Source organism: Oncorhynchus kisutch, linkage group LG21 (assembly GCF_002021735.2).
Source record: "Oncorhynchus kisutch isolate 150728-3 linkage group LG21, Okis_V2, whole genome shotgun sequence".
Lineage (NCBI taxonomy): Eukaryota > Metazoa > Chordata > Actinopteri > Salmoniformes > Salmonidae > Oncorhynchus > Oncorhynchus kisutch.
In genome coordinates, this window is record NC_034194.2 from 20,176,281 (window position 1) to 20,197,943 (window position 21,663).

The 21,663-nt window shown below is 46.2% G+C and overlaps 1 protein-coding gene across 2 annotated transcripts; it reads left to right on the forward strand.

The window, feature by feature from the left end:
* Nucleotides 1–95: 95 nt before the first annotated feature.
* On the forward strand, nucleotides 96–20,372 carry gtf3c2 (general transcription factor IIIC, polypeptide 2, beta). 2 transcript variants are annotated; one of them, XM_020455246.2, is made up of 20 exons: nucleotides 96–213; nucleotides 981–1,429; nucleotides 1,737–1,850; nucleotides 1,990–2,353; nucleotides 2,687–3,002; nucleotides 3,177–3,271; nucleotides 3,409–3,486; nucleotides 3,614–3,712; nucleotides 3,821–4,048; nucleotides 4,212–4,323; nucleotides 4,536–4,653; nucleotides 12,337–12,368; nucleotides 12,575–12,704; nucleotides 12,860–13,004; nucleotides 14,479–14,640; nucleotides 14,846–14,933; nucleotides 15,142–15,270; nucleotides 15,690–15,860; nucleotides 17,630–17,737; nucleotides 19,518–20,372. In XM_020455246.2, exons 2-20 carry the CDS (start codon nucleotides 997–999, stop codon nucleotides 19,731–19,733), a joined length of 3,138 nt encoding a protein of 1,045 aa, XP_020310835.1. In that variant the 5' UTR covers nucleotides 96–213; nucleotides 981–996; the 3' UTR covers nucleotides 19,734–20,372. The 2 variants fall into 2 exon arrangements, with proteins under 2 accessions (XP_020310835.1, XP_020310836.1); XM_020455247.2 differs by lacking the exon at nucleotides 96–213 and adding an exon at nucleotides 339–596.
* The last annotated feature ends 1,291 nt before the right edge of the window (nucleotides 20,373–21,663 follow it).

Here is a 21,663-nt window from a genome sequence, read left to right on the forward strand (position 1 = left end):
CACCTGTGGCAGGAAAGGTGTACCGCAGCCATGCACCAAGGCAATATTTAGTTTCGAACAGAAGGGGGCAGCAGTCTACCGGCCAATATCGTCACAACAAATAAGGCGGTCTCCAGCTAGATCCACGCTCTACAGAATACCGATTGAGAATATTACAGATGAAATACGTTATTGCTGTTGGCGGCGATAAGGACTTTGAAGAAGGTTTAATCGGTAACTATAGTTTCTAATTTATGTCACCGTATATCTGTATTCCATCGTAACCTAACCATATTGGCACGGACATGGGGATTCGAACCGTGGGTTAGAGTAGAGGCGCGAGTCAGGCCAACTGGGAAACGAGGTCTGCAAACCATGAGCCACGGGATAGTATAGACCCTTGGAAGAAATGTCCGATGTCTTTTGTGTTGTACGAGTCTGCGCGGTTAGCTCATTTTTACCACAGACGCTGTCTTAGTCGGTATTATGACAGACGTCTCAAGAAAATCTATGTACAGTAGGTAGCTACATAGCTAGCTATCGTGTAGCATATTGACATTAGCTAGCTAACTAGCTAACGCCGGACACTTCCTACATAAACTTGCTGTAGCAAGTGTGTAAGTAGCAACTGTAGCTAGTTATGCCATAAAAGTCCAGTTCGCTAACGTTAGCTTTGTCATCACTAACAATTTGTCCGTTTTTTTACTACTTTTAGTCGATTATCGGTTTGAATCAATCAATCAGTCAATGCAAATCAGTCAGTGGCCCATTCTCCCACATTTGGGTAGGCTAGTTGGCTACTACATGTGCCCTCGAGTCATCTGCCAAATATGAGTGGTGTGATTAACTAGCCAATAGCCAGTTTAGCTAACTAGCAAGAAATTGTATCATGCAATGTACACTGCAGTCATTCTGTGAAATTTGCAAATAAACTACGGTATCTACTGTCACATGTTTCAACTGGTGAAGCCTCTCTCCCTCCCTCTCTCTCTCTCTCTCAGGTATACTGTAGGACGTATGCCTGTGACAGAGAGTTGCACAGTTAGGCTGTTGAAGCTGCCTCTCACCAAGAAGAGTTGCTCAGTAAACTTGTCTAGGCTTTCTGTGATAAAGAAGAGGTGCTCAGTAAGGCTGTCAAGGCTTCTTGTGACAGATAATTGGTGCTCCGTAAGGTTGTGTAGGCTACCTGTGACAAAGTGGTGCTCAGTAAAGTTATCTACTCTGCCTGTGACGCAAAAGCGTTGCTCAGTAAGGTTGTCTAGGCTGTTGATGGCAACCATTGCCCAGAAGTTGGGCAAACAGGGTAGCGAATCCATGGGCTTACCCCATGGAGAGGAGACAGAGCAGCAGACTGATCCACACGAAAAACCTCAGGCAGAGGCGCAGACCAATCCACATGAAAAACCACAGGACACCAATGGGGAGGCTGTCGGTGTTTCATCTGAACAAGGTAAGCAGCAGAGAGAGAGTGACACTGTTTAATAAAGTGAAGTGTCCCAGGACTCCCTAAAAACATGCCACTTCAATACAGCTATGAGCAGAAGTGACGTTTCACTAACCCTTTAACTAACCTTGACCTAATTCTCTTAACCTTCAACGATAATCCACCTAACCTGCTGTGCAAGTTCTCCTAACCTACTACAAAAACAGTCACTTCCTCTCATATTTGTATCGAAGTGGTGTCTTTTTAGGGAATTTTGCGTTCCATACTACATGTAGTGGAGTACAGACCCCACCATGTTCCTATGTTTCCCCAGGCCAGGATGTGCCTCCAGAAGAGCTTCCTGTACCATCTTCCACCCCGGGAAATCGTCTACAGAGAAAAAGAGTCCCTAATCCGAAATATCAGAGAGAACCAGACACGACCAACCGTAAGTGTCTGAACTTAAATAAACTGGTTATTAATATTGTGTACTAGCAGTAGCCTAATATATGCCTAGATGATAGCACAAACCAACTTGCCTCTTTTGTTGCTCTGATTTTATATTTTGTTCATTTTTTTCTGCATAGTACAATGTCCTGACTCAACAAAAAAGCCAAGGAAAAAGATGGGCCTGAAAATATCCGTAGTCTCTAACACAGAAACAGACCAGCAGGACACTGACAAAAAGACCCCAAAACCCCCCAAAAAGACACCTGCCAAAAAGACACCACAGAAAAAGGCACCACAGAAAAAGCCAGTGGTCTCGAGCATAGACAGTGACAAGGGGCTTATCAAACAGACCCCTGCCAAGAAGACCTCTGCCAAGAAGATACAAAAGGAAACACCACAGGTCAACTCCACGCCCGCCCCTGCAGTCCCGGAACTGAGGGAGACCCCAGAGGAGCCTGAAACCACCCCTAGTGGCAGACCCAAGCGGAGGGCAGCAAAAGCGTATGTGACATCATCTAGTCCCCCATCATTTTGATTCTGTTACAGCAAGTAAGCAGTCTTTGATGGTAACGAGATGATCCTATACAGTATGCCTATTAGTGGGGATTTCAGTGAATGAGCAGTAGTATTATTCTTGTTTGGCCTGTGTTTTATACAGCTACCTTTGACTCCCTATACTTTTTCAATATCTCATTCACGTTTGATTGTCATGATTATAAAACAATCAGAAATGGCCATCAAATCAAACTTTATCTCTTCACATCAAAGGCAATTTCAGTTTGGAAAAGGTCATGCTCAATTGACCCATTGTTTTATGTTTCTGTTCCAACTCAGTGCATTGCAGTACCTCCATACCCTGGCCAAGGAGGTATACAACCAACCTGACAAGGGTACTAAGAATGACTGGGAGTCTAGCCCAGTCCCCAGCCCCAGCTCAACCCAGCCCCAGAAACGAACCAGAGGCAAGGGCAAGAAGAGGAAGGCCCCTGATTTTGACAGTGACAACGCCGCAGAGGATGTGGACTTTGTTCCAGAAAATCAAGACACTGAGGAGGAAAGTGAGGCTGAAGATACTCAAGAAGACTTAGACTTGGAGAAGAGGCACACACCACTGAAAGACCTTAGATCCAGACGCATTTCCAGAGGTCTTGTGAGTGGCATTTTTTTATTTTTTATTTTTACAGTAGATTGTGATAAATGGACTAGCAGACAGAGAGATATTGTGAGGGATTTTGCCCACTAGGCGACCACAGGCTGAAACCAATGACAACCTAAATTAAGACTTTTGTGTTACCGTTGTCATGTTCTATTTTTTGTCACTCAGTCAAGTCAAGTTCGATACCATGGTAATTCCCCCAATGGACTGTCCAACAACATGATGGGACCCATCTGGATGTGCACCAAAACCACCAAGACCTTGTAAGTTGCTCACCTGTCTTCTATGTAGCAATAAAAAAAAAGTTGGTTTTATTGCTTACTGCCAGTAGGGGGTGCTCAATGCATTACATTATTCACTCCTGGGTCTTTGGTCCTGGCTCTTTCTGTGTGTTTGACAGCCGTGATGAACACTGTAACGAATGGGTCTTTGCTGAGTGGATGCCTTCAGAGAAGGATTGGCATTGCTTGTCGGACAGGTAGAAATATCATTACAAATTTGATTATTACATTATACTTGATCTCCCAGGGAAAATATTACATGCATCTCACATACCGAGTAACCCAGGAATACATCAAATGTTTGGAATGCATTTCCCCTCCCAGTGAGGCTGAGAAGTATCTACCGCAGGAGATGATGTCAACAGCCTTCACCTTCTCAAGAGAGGGCATCAGGGAGGAGACTCCTCTGCACAGAATGAAGAGGTAGATCCTTTGTAGCGCAATTAGCAATTGTGCTTGCAACACCAAGGTCTTGATCAAGGCCTTGAGATATATATATATATAAGTATCTTACTGTTGTTTATTGTCCAGGTTTGAGTGCCTGAAACCCCACCCTGAGCGCTGGGACATGCTATTCTATACGGGCGGCCCAGTGTGGGCCATGGACTGGTGCCCCTCCCCCGATGGCGCCCCTGCCAGCCAGTACGCTGCCATCTACTGCCACAGGAACCTGGACGACCAACACAGGATGAACGAGTTGTACACCAAACCTGGACTCATCCAGATTTGGGACCTGGGACAACTCCAGTACAACACCAGGTAGGAACCATGGCAATGGCCAGCTAATGGGGATCAGTGTAATATCAGTCTTTCTCTATCTACCGCTACAATCGTCTTGATCTTTCTACCTTTCTCTGGGCTATTTCCCCCCAACATCTCTCTGCTCCATCCCTTCACTCTCACCCTCCTCATCTCTCCCCAGTCCCCAGTCCTCTCCACGGCTGGCCTATGGTATTGCCCAGGATAAAGGCTTTGTGTGGAACCTGAAGTGGTGTCCAGGAGGAGCCTGGGAGCTGCCCACCACTAACAGGAAGGTAGGAACAGCAGCACACAGAAATACACAAAGAACTGATGTGTTTAATCAACATCAGTAATGTCAGTAATGCATAATGGCTCCACATGACTGTAAAAGAGAACTGTATAAAACACACGCAAAAAAATATAAAAATGTACGACTCCCTCTGTCCCTCTCTCTTTGTCTCTCTCTCTCTGTCTCTCTCTCTTCTCTCCTCTCTCTCTCTGGCAGGCCCCTCATATGCCCAGACTGGGTCTCCTGGCTGCTTCCACATCAGATGGTCACATCACTATCTACAGCCTGCCTCACCCTGACACACTAATGGCCCGCAGGAAACACACCGCTAAAGGTTAGCATGCTCGTTTAAAGTGGAACTGACAGTGTTTTAACTACTTTGCAGATATGAAACAAACAGACAATCATGCTGAAAATGTTTGAGGGTTCATCTACTGTTGTTCCCTTGTTAGATTTTAGCTCATTTCACTTTGGCTAGCATTAGTTGTTGATCTTGTGCATAGGCAACTGAGGGAGAGAGCCTACCTTTTCATGGTTGTCTATGCCTGCGACGAACCATCAAACAGTCAAAGCGTCAATACAGGGCTAAGATTGAGCCATTCTACACCGGCTCCGACGCCCGTCTTATGTGGCAGGGCTTGCAAATTATTACAGACTACAAAGGGAAGCACAGCACAAACTAAATCACTTCTATGCTCACTTCGAGGCAAGCAACACTGAGGCATGCATGAGAGCATCAGCTGTTCCGGACGACTGTGGGATCACGCTCTCCGTAGCCGACGTGAGTAAGACCTTTCAACAGGTCAACATACACAAGGCTGCAGGGTCAGACGGATTACCAGGACGTGTGCTCCGGGCATGTGCTAACCAACTGGCAGGTGTCTTCACTGACATTTTCAACATGTCCCTGATTTAGTATGTAATACCAACATGTTTCAAGCAGCCCACCATAGTCCCTGTGCCCAAGAACATAATGGCAACCTGCCTAAATGACAATAGACCCGTAGCACTCACGTCCATAGCCATGAAGTGCTTTGAAAGGCTGGTAATGGCTCACATCAACACCATCATCCTGTAAACCCTAGACCCACTCAAATTCACATACTACCCCAACAGATCCACAGATGACGCAATCTTAATCGCACTCCACACTGCCCTTTCCCACCTGGACAAAAGGAACACCTATGTGAGAATGCTGTTCATTGACTACAGTTCAGCGTTCAACACCATAGTGCCCTCAAAGCTCATCAATAAGCTAAGGACCCTGGGACTAAACACCTCCCTCTGCAACTGGATCCTGGACTTCCAGACAGGTCGCCCCCAGGTGGTAAGGGTAGGCACAACACATCTACCATGCGTATTCTTGCCCCTTAGGGGTGCTTGTTTAGTCCCCTCCTGTACTCCCTATTCACTCATGACTGCGTGGCCAAGCACGACTCCAACACCATCATTAAGTTTGCAGACGACACAACAGTGGTAGGCCTGATCACCGACAACGATGAGACAGCCTATAGGGAGGAGGTCAGAGACCTGGCAGTGTGGTGCCATGACAACAACCTCTCGTTCAATGTGAACAAGACAAAGGAGCTGATTGTGGACTACAGGAAAAGGAGGGCTGAACATGCCCCCATTAACATCTACGGGCTGTAGTGGAGTGAGTTGAGAGTTTCAAGTTCTTTGATGTCCACATCACCAACAAACTATCATGGTCCAAACATACCAAGACAGTCATGAAGAGGGCACGCCAACACCTTTTCCCCCTCAGGAGACTGAAAAGATTTGGCACGGAGCGTGCAAAGCTGTCATCAAGGCAAAGGGTGGCTACTTTGAAGAATCTGAAATCTAAAATATATTTTGATTTGTTTAACACTAATGAAAAACCCTTGAATGAGTAGGTGTGTCCAAACTTTTGACTGGTACTGTATATACTAGGCGTTGTCAGAGGAAGGCCCAAAAATATGGCAACGACTCCAGTCACCCAAGTCATAGACTGCTCTCTCTTCTACCACGTGGCAAGCGGTACCGGAGCGCCAATTCGAGGTCCAAAAGGCTCCTTTACAGCTTCTACCCCCAAGCCGTAAGACTCCTGAACATTTAACCAAATGGCTACCCAGACTATTTACATTGACCCCCCCCCCGCTGTTTATTATCTATCCATAGTCACTATATATATATATTGCTATAGAATTTTCACAAATGACTTACTCTGTCATTCCCAAACATTCTATGAAAATGTGAAAATGATCGCTTGTCAAAAATATTTAAAAAGGCATAGAATAGAAGATTTAATGTTGCTAATATGCTGTCAGTTCCACATGAACACACGATAGGACCAAAGCAACTGACAATTAAGACATATATTAGTCATTTGTGATATATTATAACAGTAATCCGTGTCGGAATCGAACCTCCTCTGGTGTTGTGGTTGTATGTGCTGTTCCAGAAGGGAGCAGTATTGTCATTCAACAGCCTGAACTTGGTCCTGCAGAAAAGTCTTTATAAAATCCGTTTTCATGCTGCTCAAGTGGCCATTTTTTTTGTTGCCAAGTCACATAAGTACATATTCACTTCATTTTTTATGTAAGGTCACATAAACATCATGTTATTATTAAATCATATGCCTTAGGATATTTACCATAAAAATCTATTGACATCTTCCGTAATAGGTGTGCGTGTGTGTGTATATGTTCTCGTGTCTGTGCGTATGTTTTCATTTTCCTTGTATGGCCCTACACATTTCTGTCCCCCTCTTCCTGCCTCTCCAAATCTCCCTTGGGATCACATGATCTTTGACCAAGTTAATAGTCCCTCTGCTGGGGCTAGGGCTGGGGCTGGGGCTGGGGCTGGGGCTGCCCCCCCCCCCCCCCCCCCCACACTGCATTATTCTCCCATTGTTCTGCTGATGCATGGACTGTCCACACCACGAACACTGCATCCTCAGACAACTAACACTGCATCCTCAGACAACTAACACTGCATCCTCAGACAACTAACACTGCATCCTCAGACAACTAACACTGCATCCTCAGACAACTAACACTGCATCCTCAGACAACTAACACTGCATCCTCAGACAACTAACACTGCATCCTCAGACAACTAACACTGCATCCTCAGACAACTAACACTGCATCCTCAGACAACTAACACTGCATCCTCAGACAACTAACACTGTGTGTCCTTTTGCTTCTGTATGTTTGTGTGAGCGTGTGCTCATCCTTCTATTCATCTCTGCAGTAGGTCGAGAGAGATGGAGGGAGGTGATAAAAGGAATGGAAGGGATGGTAGGGTGTATAGGGGCAGACAGAGGGTGAGAGAAAAAAGAGAGAGTTGCTTGCCTGGAGTCATCCTTCACGGATTCAGCTCCCAGTTAGTGCTCCCATTTCCCCCTCTTTCACATTTTACTGGAGTGTACAAATCTGTCTACAACGTAATGCACTCCAACGTGCCATCGACACAGCCGTATCAAACTCTGCATTACAGTGCGTTTATCACAGTGACCTATATATGAATGGACAAAGCGATGGATCACGTGACACCATTCATTGTGAAGACTCCATAGCGAATTAAAGCCAAATTAAATCCAGGCAGTTTGAACTCCAGGAAGTGACGTGGCAGGCTAGCTCAGGGATGCCCCCTCATTGAGTAACTTGAGTTGAAGGTCGACTGGGGTACTGCAGGCTGCCATTTGAACTGTACAATGATTGTCTTTACACGAAGATTAAGCATAAAAATGGCACTTTTCCCATTCGCTTAAATGTGGGGGGCACACCATAGTCCTTCTGTGTAAACAGTGGTAGATTTTGTTGTAGCAAGTCTCGCTTGAAGTGCGTGTTCTAATAGCAGCCAGCTGTCTAATTTAGCAGCAATATGTTGCGGTTCAGACAAAAGTTGTATTCTGACATTCCACATGTGCTTTTATTTGTAGGAAACTTTTTTTTGTGTGAAGCCGGCTATATTGTGGTATGGTTATTTTCTGTCGCCAACCACCAGAACATATGAATGGACAAAGCCATGGACCAATACACAGACTCCCAATGTTGTGTCCTAAAGCTAGGTGATCCTGTTGTCTTTTCTTTTTGGGAATTTTACCCCCCAATTTCATGGTATCCAATTGTTTAGTAGCTACTATCTTGTCTCATCGCTACAACTCCCGTACAGGCTCGGGAGAGACAAAGGTTGAAAGTCATGCGTCCTCCGATACACAACCCAACCAAGCCACACTGCTTCTTAACACAGCGCGCATCCAACCCGGAAGCCAGCCGCACCAATGTGTCGGAGGAAACACCGTGCACCTGGCAACCTTGGTTAGCGCGCACTGCACCCGGCCAGCCACAGGAGTCGCTGGTGCGCAATGAGACAAGGATATCCCTACCGGCCAACCCCTCCCTAACCCGGACGACGCTAGGCCAATTGTGCGTCGCCCCACGGACCTCCCGGTCACGGCCAGTTACGACAGAGCCTGGGCGCGAACCCAGAGTCTCTGGTGGCACAGCTGGCGCAAGCGCCCTTAACCACTGCGCCACCCGGGAGGACAGGGATCCTGTTTTCTGATAACAATAACTGCAGTACCTGCATGACCTTCCGTGGCTTCAATGAGAGAGGCAGTCTTTCTCTGGTTTATCATGAGGCGCATACTTTTAATGAGACATCGATATCCACTCCCATCATAATGGATTCACAGGGTTTTAAAGATGAAAGGACTTAACCCACAACATTCTAATTCTGAAGACTTTTACACCTCAGTGACTGGAGCTGTAGACGTTTTAGTAGTGTGTAGCAACAGTGAGCGCTTGGCAGTTACAACAGATACCGATAGATCAGCTGTATAATATGGTTGCAATGTATAACTAAGCAATAATATACCACAGCTAATGCAAGGTAGAGCGCCTGGATACAGCCCTTAGCCGTGGTATATTGGCCTTAAGAGGCAGCAGGTAGCCTAGTGGTTAGAGCATTGGGCCAGTAACCAAAAGGTTGCTGGATCGAATCCCAGAGTTGACAAGGTAAAACATCTGTCGTTCTGCCCCTGAACAAGGCAGGTAACCCACTGTTCCCTGGTAGGCTGTCATTGTAAATAAGAATTTGTTCTTAACTGACTTGCCTAGTTAAATAAAAAAATATATATGTAAGCTGATAAGGTGCCTTATTTGTATTCTAAATGGTTTAACAATGTAATTAGACCAGTAACTTTTTGCTGTTATAAACTGGTTACCAATGTAATTAGAGCAGTTAAAATACATGTTTTCTCATAGCATTCAGGGCTCGAGCCACTCAGTTTATTATATACCATAGACTGTAAGGAGTGACTTGATGTAGCATTGGAGAGGTAAATGTCTGAGTGTTTTGCTCTATCTCTTACAGATGACACTGCACTGTCCTGTTAAGATTAAGCTCACAACATTGGTCAAATGCACATAGATACAAGTTGTTTTGGAGAGGTGCGGGAGGCTGCCATGATTTGATAGCAGCAACCCTCCGGTTGACAGCTCATTCCCCAACAGAGTTTTCCCATGTGACCCGGGATTCGAACTGGCTACTCTCTAGTTGCTGACTCGCTTCTCTAACCACTTGGCTACATGCCATACACTCTCCTCCCCTATGAGGCTCAACAGCCTTGGGGGTGATGTGATAAAGACTATGGTCATTAGGTTGATGATGTTTATCTGGCCCATCCATCATTTACACTAGAAAATACCTGCTGCATCCCTCATAGTTGTGCCAATTTGAAGTTAACTTGAATATATATATATATATATGACACAGGGTAGCCAGGCAGGGCTCACTCCAGGAGATAAGAGCAGCACTGCAGAGAGGGTCTGATTCATGGACCTGTATAGCGTCAGGACCTTGCATTTTTAGCCTTGTTCTTTCAATAGCACCGGTCTTAATTTATCACTCTGCCTCAAAGGTTTTATATTTATAGAGTCACAGCTTGTAAGTGTCTGTCGGCCCTATACAGGCAGTTCAGAAAGCTGGAGTCATTCACTATGGGGTCAGAATGCTCCCTTCAGTATATCAGGTTGGGGCCAAATTTTACGGTGCTCCTTTTGAGCAGTTTGTGGATGCAGCATTGTTTTTGTGTGTTTTTTTTCAGTGCCCAAAATCACTGACTGTTCTTTTCCTCTTTTAGTGCCCTTTCTATCAGTTAATTGTTGTCATGCCCCATTGTACACAGTTCCACAGCAGCCTCTCCCCATCCCCCAGGTTTCCGAGCTGGGGGATGAAAGGTTACAGTTTATGGTCAGTGCCCTGAGAAGTTACATTTCGGTTTTTGAACTGTTGAGAGGGAACGCTGGGCCCTGGCTAGTCGTCCTTCATGTCCTGCCAAGAGCTAGTCTGGGAGAGCTGGGTCACTACACTGAACTATGAAACCCTCAGCCACAGCAGGACGGGACAGCCACACCTGTGACGAGTGACATTTAGGGCACCTTGTGCTGCCTTTCTGGAGGGCTGGGTGTGAGGCTAGGAGAGAGAATGTAGTGAGTTGTCTACATTTAGCCATGGAGCTAGAGAGATGGGGGGGGGGGGGCTTTTAACAGACTGATAGAAAACGCGCCACATCGGCTGGATGAAATGTAAATTAGATCATCAAATACCCATTCTGTAATGGCGTCGCCATAATTTAGAATTAATGTGAGCCAGCCTAGTCTCTGTTTAGAAGTGACAGGGTTAAGGGATCAGATGCTTGTGCGTGTGCGCTCACTATCTGCGAGACTGTTTGGGGCAGATAATTACAAATAGCTTTTGGTGTGCGTGAGAGTGCCTGTAAAAAAACCTGCCGGGTCAAACAAAAAGGGCCTATCTTCTCCTTGCTCAATGAAGATAATTTACTAGCTCGTTCCATCAGACAAGGATCTATAATTGAAATGACAAAGAAGATGCATCGCTACGCAGTTGTTAGTGTTGGAAGCCATGAATTTCAGCCTAGTACCCGACACCTTTCTCCCCCAAACCTGTCACTCACACAGGCCTCAATCAGCCTATGGGGAAGGGAGGCTGCTGTGTTTGGGTGGAGGGGGTCGAAGATGGGGTGGGGGGGCAGTGAGGCGTGATGCTGTATCGACCCCCATCGACCTGTAGGGGGTGGAAGAGGTGGGGTAGTGAGGGATAAGACCACAGGAGAGGTAGCTGGACCTGAAATCCTCCACAGACTAACACTACTCTGTCAGACACCCAACCTTTGCCGTATGCCTCTTGTTAGATATAAAGTGTCGTGAACATTCCAGTATTGTACATATTCCAACGCCATGTTGTTATTACAGACTTTTGTAATAAATAAATACATCTTCAGCCACAAATGCCTCGGTATCAGGCTAGTTTAAGTGGCTGAGCTAATAGACCGACAGACGCAGGATCCTAACAGTAGCCAGATCTCTGGACACATCCAGGGAAGGAGACTGGTTCTCTGGGTCTGGGCCAGCAGAGTGGCCAGTCAGATCTGGTGTAATGCCAGGAGAAGAAGGTTCAGACTCTTGAGTGTCTGCTTCTATTGAAAAACAGTAGTCAGATGGACAGACAGTGCCATGTCCAGTCAGTGATTGAATGGCCCCGGGACACATCCATCTGGGGCGGCAGGGTAGCCTAGTGGTTAGAGCATTGGACTAGTAACCGAAAGGTTGCAAGTTCATATCCCTGAGCTGACAAGGTACAAATCTGTCGTTCTGCCCCTGAACAGGCAGTTAACCCACTGTTCCTAGGCTGTCATTGAAAATGAGAATTTGTTCTTAACTGACTTGCCTAGTTAAATAAAGGTAAAATAAATCTTGCAGAGCAGATCGACATGGCCTGGGATTCTGACGGCTAGACGGTTTTTAACACCAGAGGGACTGTGATTGCTCAGCTCCTTGTCTGACTGCACTGATCGCAGGGTGAATGAGATTGTTGATTTAAGTGTGTGTTCACACTCCACAGCCCAGTTTGTTAAATTACAATCCGTAATAAATCTGTGTTCATGTATTGAGTTCCCATTAATAATCATAGAGTTAATAAATAATATTCATGTGTTTCCCAATAGGTGGAGCCTGCCCAACACTGATGATCTGCCAGGTAGGCTAATATCTGATCTCACCTCTTCGTAGAGAAGACTACAGATGTATGCGTTTTAATTTAGCCCAAGTGTCATCTTCAACTCTCAGCAATTATGAGAAAGAGAAAACACTGTCCACACACAAAATGTTTTATTTGAAATCTTTTGAGATGCTTGTCCTGCTGGTGTGTACAAATCTAATTGTCATTCGTCCGTGTGTGTGTAGGTACAGGGTGTGATCACTCTGAAGCGGGGCGCCTTCAAGACCAACCACGATGAAAAGAATAACCAGGTTCTCTCCATGGACTGGCTGCCTGTCAAACCTCACAATATCCTGGCTGCTGGCTTCTATGATGGTATGACGACAACACATCATAGTCCAGGATGCCAATGAGGTGTCACCTGTGAAACGGGCGTCCTGTGGTGTGACTGTCACTGTTGCCCTTGTTCTTGAGCCTACAGACTCTACCCCACAGACTCGTATCCATGTCCTGCTGTCTTCCCCCTGCAGGTACGGTGGCCCTGTGGAACCTGTCCAGTAAGTCTATTCTGCAGCGGGTGCGTGCTCCAGACCGCTCCTTCACCCTCTACCCCTACCACTGCTTCATCGCCCACGACAACGCCACCCGCGCCCTCAGTTTCTGCCACGCATCCAGGTAAGCAGCCGATCAGAGCGGAGGATTCAAGGGCCCGTCTCCAACCACTAGGTTCTGAAAGCCTGCCCAGCATCACGACCAACTGCACCAAAGCTGTAGGAAAAAACACCATGCAGTATGCCTTCAATCCGTAGTATGAGACTGCATCAAGCTCAGAGACCAGAGCCACCATTACCATTCTGAGCATGTAGGATGTAATAAGCAGTGACCTTTTGGCAGTGAGCTCCGCGCTGCGCCATGCGGCTGTCTGAGTCTGCTGGAAGGTAAGCAGCCAAGTTGGTTTTCCTAGCTGGCTGGGTCAGGGAGGGAGAGAGGAAGGGAGAGCAGGAACAGTGGGTGGTGGATGAAGCCAAGTGTAAAGCTCACGTCGCATCTCGCTACCTCTCCGGATTTCTAATAAACACTCTCTCTGCTAAAACACATTCCCATTATTGGAGGATGGAGGGGGAGCGGAGAGGTACACAGATGGTGGATCTGCGGGCAGAGAGGAGGGGAAGGAAGGTGTTACGCTCTGTGATGTCGCGACTCGTGTAAACATATCGACGTGTGAGGGTGGAGGTAGGGAGGGGAGAGGGGCACACAGCTGTCAATCCTGCCCCACTCCAGATGCTCTGTCGGGTACAGACTCTAGAGGGTACGTCCTTTTGGCCAGGGGCCTACCATCCTGGTCATATAGTCTCATGAAGGCAGTAGCAGCACACAAACTGAGCTCCAGAAATCCGCCATACAAGACAGCCTCTGGAAGTTTCACACCTATCATGGACGAAAAGGCTGGGATCTACCCCTGGTCTGGTACCAAACAATACCACTCAGTTTACTGGCTAGTGCGCAGTGCCTGCCCCTCCCTCTCATTAGCACCGCCCTGTAGTAAGGTGTAGAAGAAGCGTAGCCTCCCAAGCCATACATCTCCTGTGTAACAGCAGAGAAATCAAATTGGCTAGCTAGTAGAGTATGAAGGCAAGGTATTCCTCCTCTTATTTCACTCCTCAGTCGGCTGCATACTGAACAACTACCAGCGGCTTCTAAACCAGGTTTATTAGAAAGCTGTAAAGATCTGCAGCAGCATCATGAGTCACGGGTTAGAGTGCAACCGTAGCAGCGGGTTATTCTCCAGTCTATGGGCTGGCGTTATGGAGACACTCGGGGGGGCCCCGCTGGGTTGTTTGGTAGGGGGCAGACTGCAGGCATCCATCTTATCTGGCTGGCTGGCTGGCTGGGTTTTAATGAGGGATAATGAAGAGTTACTGTACAGGACACTGGGCTGGCTGACTGGAGCTGTCCCCTCCCACGTTTCTTCCACCTCCATTTCCCTCTCTTTTGTGGTGAGACTCTGCCATCTTCTCTCTGCCTTTTCTACTCTCCATCAGCTCCGCTGTCTTCCCTGTCCTCCCTCCTGCTGTTCTTTCCTCTCCTTATCCCCTCCTCTCATCTCGTCTCCTCTCTCCTCCCTCTCCTCTGCCCTTCCTCCTCCTAGAGACCTCATGGTGACGGCGGGTGATGACAGGCTGGTGAAGATGTGGGACCTGAGGAGGACCTGGGAGCCCTGCCAGTCCTTCAAGCGCTTCCTCTCCACCGAGGCGGCCTGGCCCCTGCACTGGGCTGGGGTCTTCATCTCTCAGGAGAGCACCTACGCCACGTGAGTCCCTCTCACCTCTCCTCCTTCCAATTCAATCGACATCTTACCTCTCCATTGTCGTCTCCTACCCCCCCACCCCTCATTCCCCTCCGTGTGTCTTGTGTAATCGATACCTTGTGCTTGTGAAGGGTGTTCTATTGTATCGCGCTTTGTTCTTGGTCTGTTTTGTCAGGGGACCTGTTTAATTTTTCGTGTCCTCCTTCAGGTTTGGCCAACATGGACTCAATTACTTTGACTCAGGGTATCTGGGCTTCAAGCCACTCTTTCTGGTGCCACGGAAAGGGACCATGTGGGTAGGTGGGGAAACTGGGACAGAAACACGACCAATTCCACTGTAGTCCCTACCACTATTCACTTCTGTAGACTGCTGATACCTCTCAAATCCTTCCATATCTGTTTTAGTGTAGAGGGACGAGGGGTTGAGCTGATTTTGGGCTGCACACCATTTCTTGGTCCAACCCCCTTCCTCGTGTTGATTGGTCCATCTTGGTATTTCTGCAGAGCCTGTCGATCTCTGATTGGCTGAACACAGCTGTGACGGCGGACTCGGTGGGAGACGTGATCATGGTCCTAATACCCAACCTGTTCAACAACCCCTGCTACCTCAAACGATCCATCGATCGCAGATTCGTAAGTACCCTGTCCAGGCCGGCCTCGCACCACACACAGATATCTCCAAAATTAGCAATTCTAAAGTCGCCATTACCAACCGGGTGGTTCTAGCCCTGAATGCTGATTGGCTGAAAGCCGTTTTATATCAGACAGGTACCACAGGTATGACCAAACATATATTTTTACTGTTCTAATTACGTTGGTAACCAGTTTATAATAGCAATAAGGCACCTCGGGGGTCTAAGGGCTGTATCAGGCATTCCCTGTTGTGTCGTGCCGTAGTATATTGGCCATACACCGTAAACCCCCAAGGTGCCTTATTACTTAATTATACACATATTTCATGACATTGACTTACACATTAAAGACTGCAGTATGAATGTTAAGCGAAATGGGTCCATCATTTCTCTTCAATCACATTTGTTCTATTCTTTCAGCCGGTGTTCAGAACCGAAATGGTCCAATTGAAAGAAGAAGTTGAGGAGAATGAGGGAGGAGTTGGAGAGGAAGGAAGTGGTTCCACCAGTAACGGAACATCCCATCATATACCTCAGACCTACAGAGAGACAGCCCAGAAGTACTACCTCCACTACCACGACATGGACATGGTGGGTTAGGGTTAATACAGAGGAAGGAGATGTCTACGCACAAACACATTCGGCTGTTTGAGTGTTAAATTATGGGATACCGGTTGTGCTCTCTATAAGCACAAGACTGCCTGAGACCTGCATTGTAGGGGATTGTGTGTTTGTGTGTCAGGACCAGACTGCAGTCCATGAGCAGCTGATGACATAAACCTGCCCGGTGTGTTTATGCACAGAGCACATGTGGTCTGCTAGACCCAATAGATTTATTAGATGAGTTGTATCTGACACACCTGGGGGAAGCGAACGTCCCAGGGCGCATCTGCAAAACGCCATCCCTGCTCACACGCTGGTGCCGTCGGTTTCCACAACAACCCAGAAGTGCACCTAGCCGTGGCCCTTAGCGACGACCGACTCCTGGGTTAGGACTTGATTAAGTGTTGCACCCTTCATTAATTTATACCGCACCCTCCTTCCCCCTCTCCCTCGCCACCGCTCCTCTCTAGGGCTCCTCCATCTGTTCCCCTGCCTTACGCTCTACCGGCCCTGTCACTGCCCTGCACACACACATCCCACACACCACCCCGAGTCGCCGTGGCCTAAGCACGTCCATTACCCACAACCCATCGGGCCACGGCCCACTTACCTTTGACGTATGTCACCTGACTAGGGCCTTTTGTTAGGGAGGGAGGGGCGGGGGATGTCATGGCCAGGGCAGTGGAGTTTATTCTTGCTGCTTGACATAACGCTCCACTTACTCAACCCCTGAGAGAAGCGCTCTCTTGGCCTCAATCTGTCTCCCCGGCTGTCCAGTGTGGGAAACAACATGCTAGGGTAGACTCTGAGGGTTCAGAGGGCTGTGGCATTTTCCCATGGGCCACTGCTACAGCATAGGTCAGTGGAGATGAGGAGCATTTGATATTTTATTAGGATCTCCATTGGCTGTTGCAAAAGCAGCATCTGCTCTTCCTGGGTTCCACACAAAACATGAAACATAATACAGAATGACATAATACAGAATGACATAATACAGAATGACATAATACAGAATGACATAATACAGAACGACATAATACAGAACGACATAATACAGAACGACATAATACAGAACGACATAATACAGAACGACATAATACAGAACGACATAATACAGAACGACATAATACAGAACGACATAATACAGAACGACATAATACAGAATGACATAATACAGAATGACATAATACAGAACGACATAATACAGAATGACATAATACAGAACATCAATAGACGAGGACAGAACTACATAAAACAAATTTAAAGGCACACTTAGCCTACATATCAATGCATACACACAAACTATCTAGGTCCAATAGGGGAGAGGTGTTGTGCCGCGAGGTGTTGCTTTATCTGTTTTTTGAAACCAGGTTTGCTGGTCATTTGAGCCATATGAGTTGGGAGTTCCATGCAATAAGGGCTCTATATAATACTGTACGCTTTCTTGATTTTGTTCTGGATTTGGGGACTGTGAAAAGACCCCTGGTGGCATGTCTGGTGGGGTAAGTGTGTGTGTCAGAGCTGTGTGTAAGTGACTATGCAAACAATTTGGGATTTTCAACACATTAATGTTTCTTATAAAAATAACATAAAAAGAACATCAACACAGAGATAGAAGAAATGGTCCAAAAAAATGCTTTTCTAAATTCATCTTAATTTGTGATACAGTGACTATTGTTTGATAGCTCTGTATTTGGGTGTGTCCGTTTTGTGGTGTTTTAGCTTGTAATCAGACGATTGAATTCTTTCTCTTCCAGAGAACGTTTAAGAATGCCCAGAGCCGAGCTCCGTGGAAGCACATGCAGGTTGCAGAGGCCAAAGGGGGACCGTGTCTGGACCTAATGCCTTTGGCTTCACTAACTAAGGTATGTCTAAGAGTAAAAAACATGATCCTCTGACTGCATTCCACCTTCAACAGCTCTTCCATAGTTAATGTTTTTACTTGCTGGAGCAGCCAAGCTGAAAGCTGTGTGAATGTGATCTCTTCTGACGGAAGTTATCATCAGACCCCCCCTCCCCCCAGTCTGCATTAGGCCCAGCTGGGATAGAGGGAGAGACTCTGATGGCCAGGCAGCGATAAAGACAGAAAGTAATGAGCTGTAAAATGAGGAATGTGTCACCCCGGGTTTGATTGGAGGGATGCGAGGAGAAGAGTGCCATAGGGATGATCTGTCGTTTCACTATGGAGTGATGGAAACGGGTGGGATTCTCCCAGGTGACACGGAGGAGAACCGGAGGCCACTATTCATCATGGCAAAGTCACTTCTTAAACCAGCCTGTTGTACCACTGAGCCTTTAGTCTTATTTGAAATGCATTTTCTTGTGCCTTTCTCGTATGTTCAGTAAAGTAAAAGTTTTAGGCAACTATTTGAACTTAGAACTATTGCAGAGCTCATTGGTTATTCACAGAAATCGCTTTTCGAGGGCCACAGCGACTCGTTGACAAACATTTCCAATTGAGGCACTATGCTATAACAGTGATAGCAGCCTATGGATTGGTCATGGAGCCAGGCAGTGACTCTAGATTAGTGCTAATAGAAATATCAGTAGTGTTGTTATCTAGTCTAATGATGCTGGCCAGGCAGGATTAAGCTGTGGATTGAGCAGATCTCCTGATTGGGAATTGATCAGCTGGGTAAAGAGTTGCATTGGAGCTCAACGCTGGTGTCAGAGTGCATTAGCCCTGTCTTAACATTAGCCCTCTCTTAACAGGGCTCCTGAATAGCACTGCGGTCTAAGGCGCTGCATCTCGGTGCAAGAGGTGTCATTACAGACCCTGGTTTGATCCCGGGCGTCGTCCGGGTTAGGGCAGGGTTTGGCCGGGGTAGGCCGTCATTGTAAAATAAGAATTTGTTCTTCACTGACTTGCTTAGTTAAGTAAGTAATGGCAGCCATGGCTTCAGAGAGCAGAGCTGTGGATTTGGTCGAGTTAAAGTAGCTGTCCAGTGTCTCTGATTTCTATGAAATATAACCTATAATTTAATTACTCTATGAGTTAAATAGTTTTCCATCCCCAAAATTGTGATTAATAAGTATGTTAAAAAGCGTACTTTCTGTGTTGGAATGGTGTGGGCGTATACTGGTCATAAAGAAATATTCATGAGTATACCGCTGATTGGCCAGCTCATTCTCCTCAGTAGGATGATATCCTAATTTTAAGGTGTTTAAAAAATAAAATGAAAAGTGTTCTCCAATTAATGCTTGGGCTACAAAAACAGCATAGGATGAGTCCACAACATAATATGGGTATGAGTTAACACAATATGACCATTTTCACTGGACAGATTTTCACTGGACAGTTGTTTTAACAGCAGACTTACTCAATCTCCACTGTCTCAAGTACAAGCACGGTTATTTATTGGTTGACAGGCTCACCTTATTCCCTCATCCTTGCCGATTCCCATGTATGTTTTATTGGGAGAGGGATATTTCTAGTTTTGGATGTGTGACTGTTGAGTTGAGGACATGAACATAAAACATAACATGTTCATTTGTATCCAGTTAGTTGCACATGCAGGAATCAAACCTACATGTCTGGTGTCTCAAACACCATGCTTCAAACATCTGAGCCATCTGTAAATAATCCTAAACCATCATCTGTGTTCTCTGACTGTTCCCACCTTGTTCTCCTTCTCTTCTTTGTAGGTCCGTTTCAACCCCAACCTGTGTGCCCAGAGCTGGGTGTTGTCTGGGGGCCAGGCGGGCCTGGTAAGAGCCCACTGCCTCAGGGCCATGAACAGCTCTCACATTAACAAGATGGTGCAGGAGAGCCAGGCCCAGTTCAGCACCATGTTCCCCCAGGACACGACAGACAGCCAGGGGGACGCAAGTGCCGTCAGACACACCACAGAAAAGCTGTAGGTGTAGGTTCCTGGAGGTCTGCTCCCTGAGTGTACTGCAGTGTACACCACTCCCAACTTCCTAAAGACTCAAATTAGGGCTTCGTTCTAACTTTGGATCCACCCATAGAACATCCATGTCAAAATGAGATTTTCATGGAAGTTTGAGTTACAGGAGTGGATCTCATGGTAGGATCCAGCTCCCAAGGAATGTGATTGGCTGCTTTGTTTGGACAGTAAGCCCACTGTGTTTTTATCTTCTGCAAGACCACAATGTTTTTATATGTAACTTATTTCCAGATGGGAAGAATCCATGCTATTTTGCTAGAACTTGTAAATGTTTTACTATTATTTTTATATAAACATTTTTGTTGTTGTTTGTGTGAATACATTGTGAACTGAGGACTGACTTGAAGGGTTCTTATAGAACCCAGACTTGGCGTCATTGCAAAGCTATAGCACTTTAGGGTTTTTCTGTTCATTCATTCTGATTATATTCTGCCTTTCTTGCCGCTGTTCCTTTTCTATCACACACTTTCAGGTCCATGACTTCTGTATATCAGGTATAAACCATGTTTTAGATGTATTTGTCTCTGAGCCAATGAGTCTAAGTATTTTGTCTGTCAATGTCTGTTTATTAAAATTATAATTTCAGTCTTTTCTAAATCTCATATTCCCCATTTTTTTTCCCCCAAGTCTCATGGCCTCCTGTAGTTAGTAAATGTACTGAAAGTCTGTTAAGCGTGGACTTGGTTACTGTGATAAAAGCCTGATGTGTATAACTAATCGTGGGTTATCGCTGCGGTGATCCATCCCTGTGTGATAGAGGCTCCATTCTATGTGACTTATACCTTATTTAAGAGCTGATGATGGTGGAAAATAGTCCAGAGAGGATGGGACCCGGCGGTAAGAAAGCAGCAGCAGTAAAAGACTATTAGCAGTACTGCCTTATCGACTGCAGCATATCAGCGGTGAAGCATTGATCTGTTCTCAGCGGATAGAATGGAGACTCAATGTTCTTTGGTTTACCATACTAGTGTTGTGAAAATGTTCATGAATTTGACCACTTTTAAAGTGGACCTGCATCAATGATTTCAAAGTCACTACATGAATTACAATTGAAAAACCCATTTCATAAAGCTACAAACTGGACTATATTGAGTAACTTTCTTTGGAGAGATGGTGATTGGGTATAAATTGGCATTTGGTGGTCTAAATTCTGTCTTTAATTGCCATTTCCTGAAAGTCACTTCCCACACGCCAACTCATTTTTTCAGCTTCAGAATCATCTGCATTCACCACATTTTGTATGGTTATTCTTAGATACACTCACCAGTCAGTTTTTTAGGTACATCCATCTAGTACCGGCTCGAACTCCCCTTTGCCTCCAAAACAGCCTGAATCCTCTGGGGCATGGATTCTACAAGGTGAGAGAAAAGTTTGTTTTGTTCGATTGGTATCAAGGGACCTAACGTGTGCCAGAAAAAACATTCCCCACAACATTATACCACCGCCACCAACCTGTACCAGGCAGGATGGTTCCATGGACTCATGCTGCTTACGCCAAATCCTGGGATTTGTCGGACCAGGCAGTGTTTTTCCAGTCCTCAATTGTTCAGTGCTGGTGATCGCATGCCCACTGGAGCTACTTCTTGTTTTTATCTGATTGGAGTGTAATTCCGTGTGGTCATCTGCTGCAATAGACCATCTGTCACAAGGATTGGCGAGTTGTGCGTTCTGAAATGTCATTCTGCACACCCCTGTTGTACTGCGTCGTTATTTGTCTGTTTGTGGCCCGCCTTTTAGCTTGCATGAGTCTTGCTATTCTCCGTTTTCGCCCACAGGACTGCCACTGATATGTTTTTTTATTTTTTTGCACCATTCTCAGTAAACCCTAGACACTGTTGTGTGTGAAGCCCAGGAAGGCGAACGTTTTAAAGATACTGGATCTG

Bases quoted from the DNA above. Each gene is read 5' to 3' on its own strand.
- gtf3c2 (XM_020455246.2), top strand. From the start codon at position 997: ATGCCTGTGACAGAGAGTTGCACAGTTAGGCTGTTGAAGCTGCCTCTC. The intron at 3,272-3,408 runs GTAAGTTGCTCA...TGTGTTTGACAG, and splicing joins ACCAAAACCACCAAGACCTT to CCGTGATGAACACTGTAACG. The intron at 3,487-3,613 runs GTAGAAATATCA...TTCCCCTCCCAG, and splicing joins TGGCATTGCTTGTCGGACAG to TGAGGCTGAGAAGTATCTAC.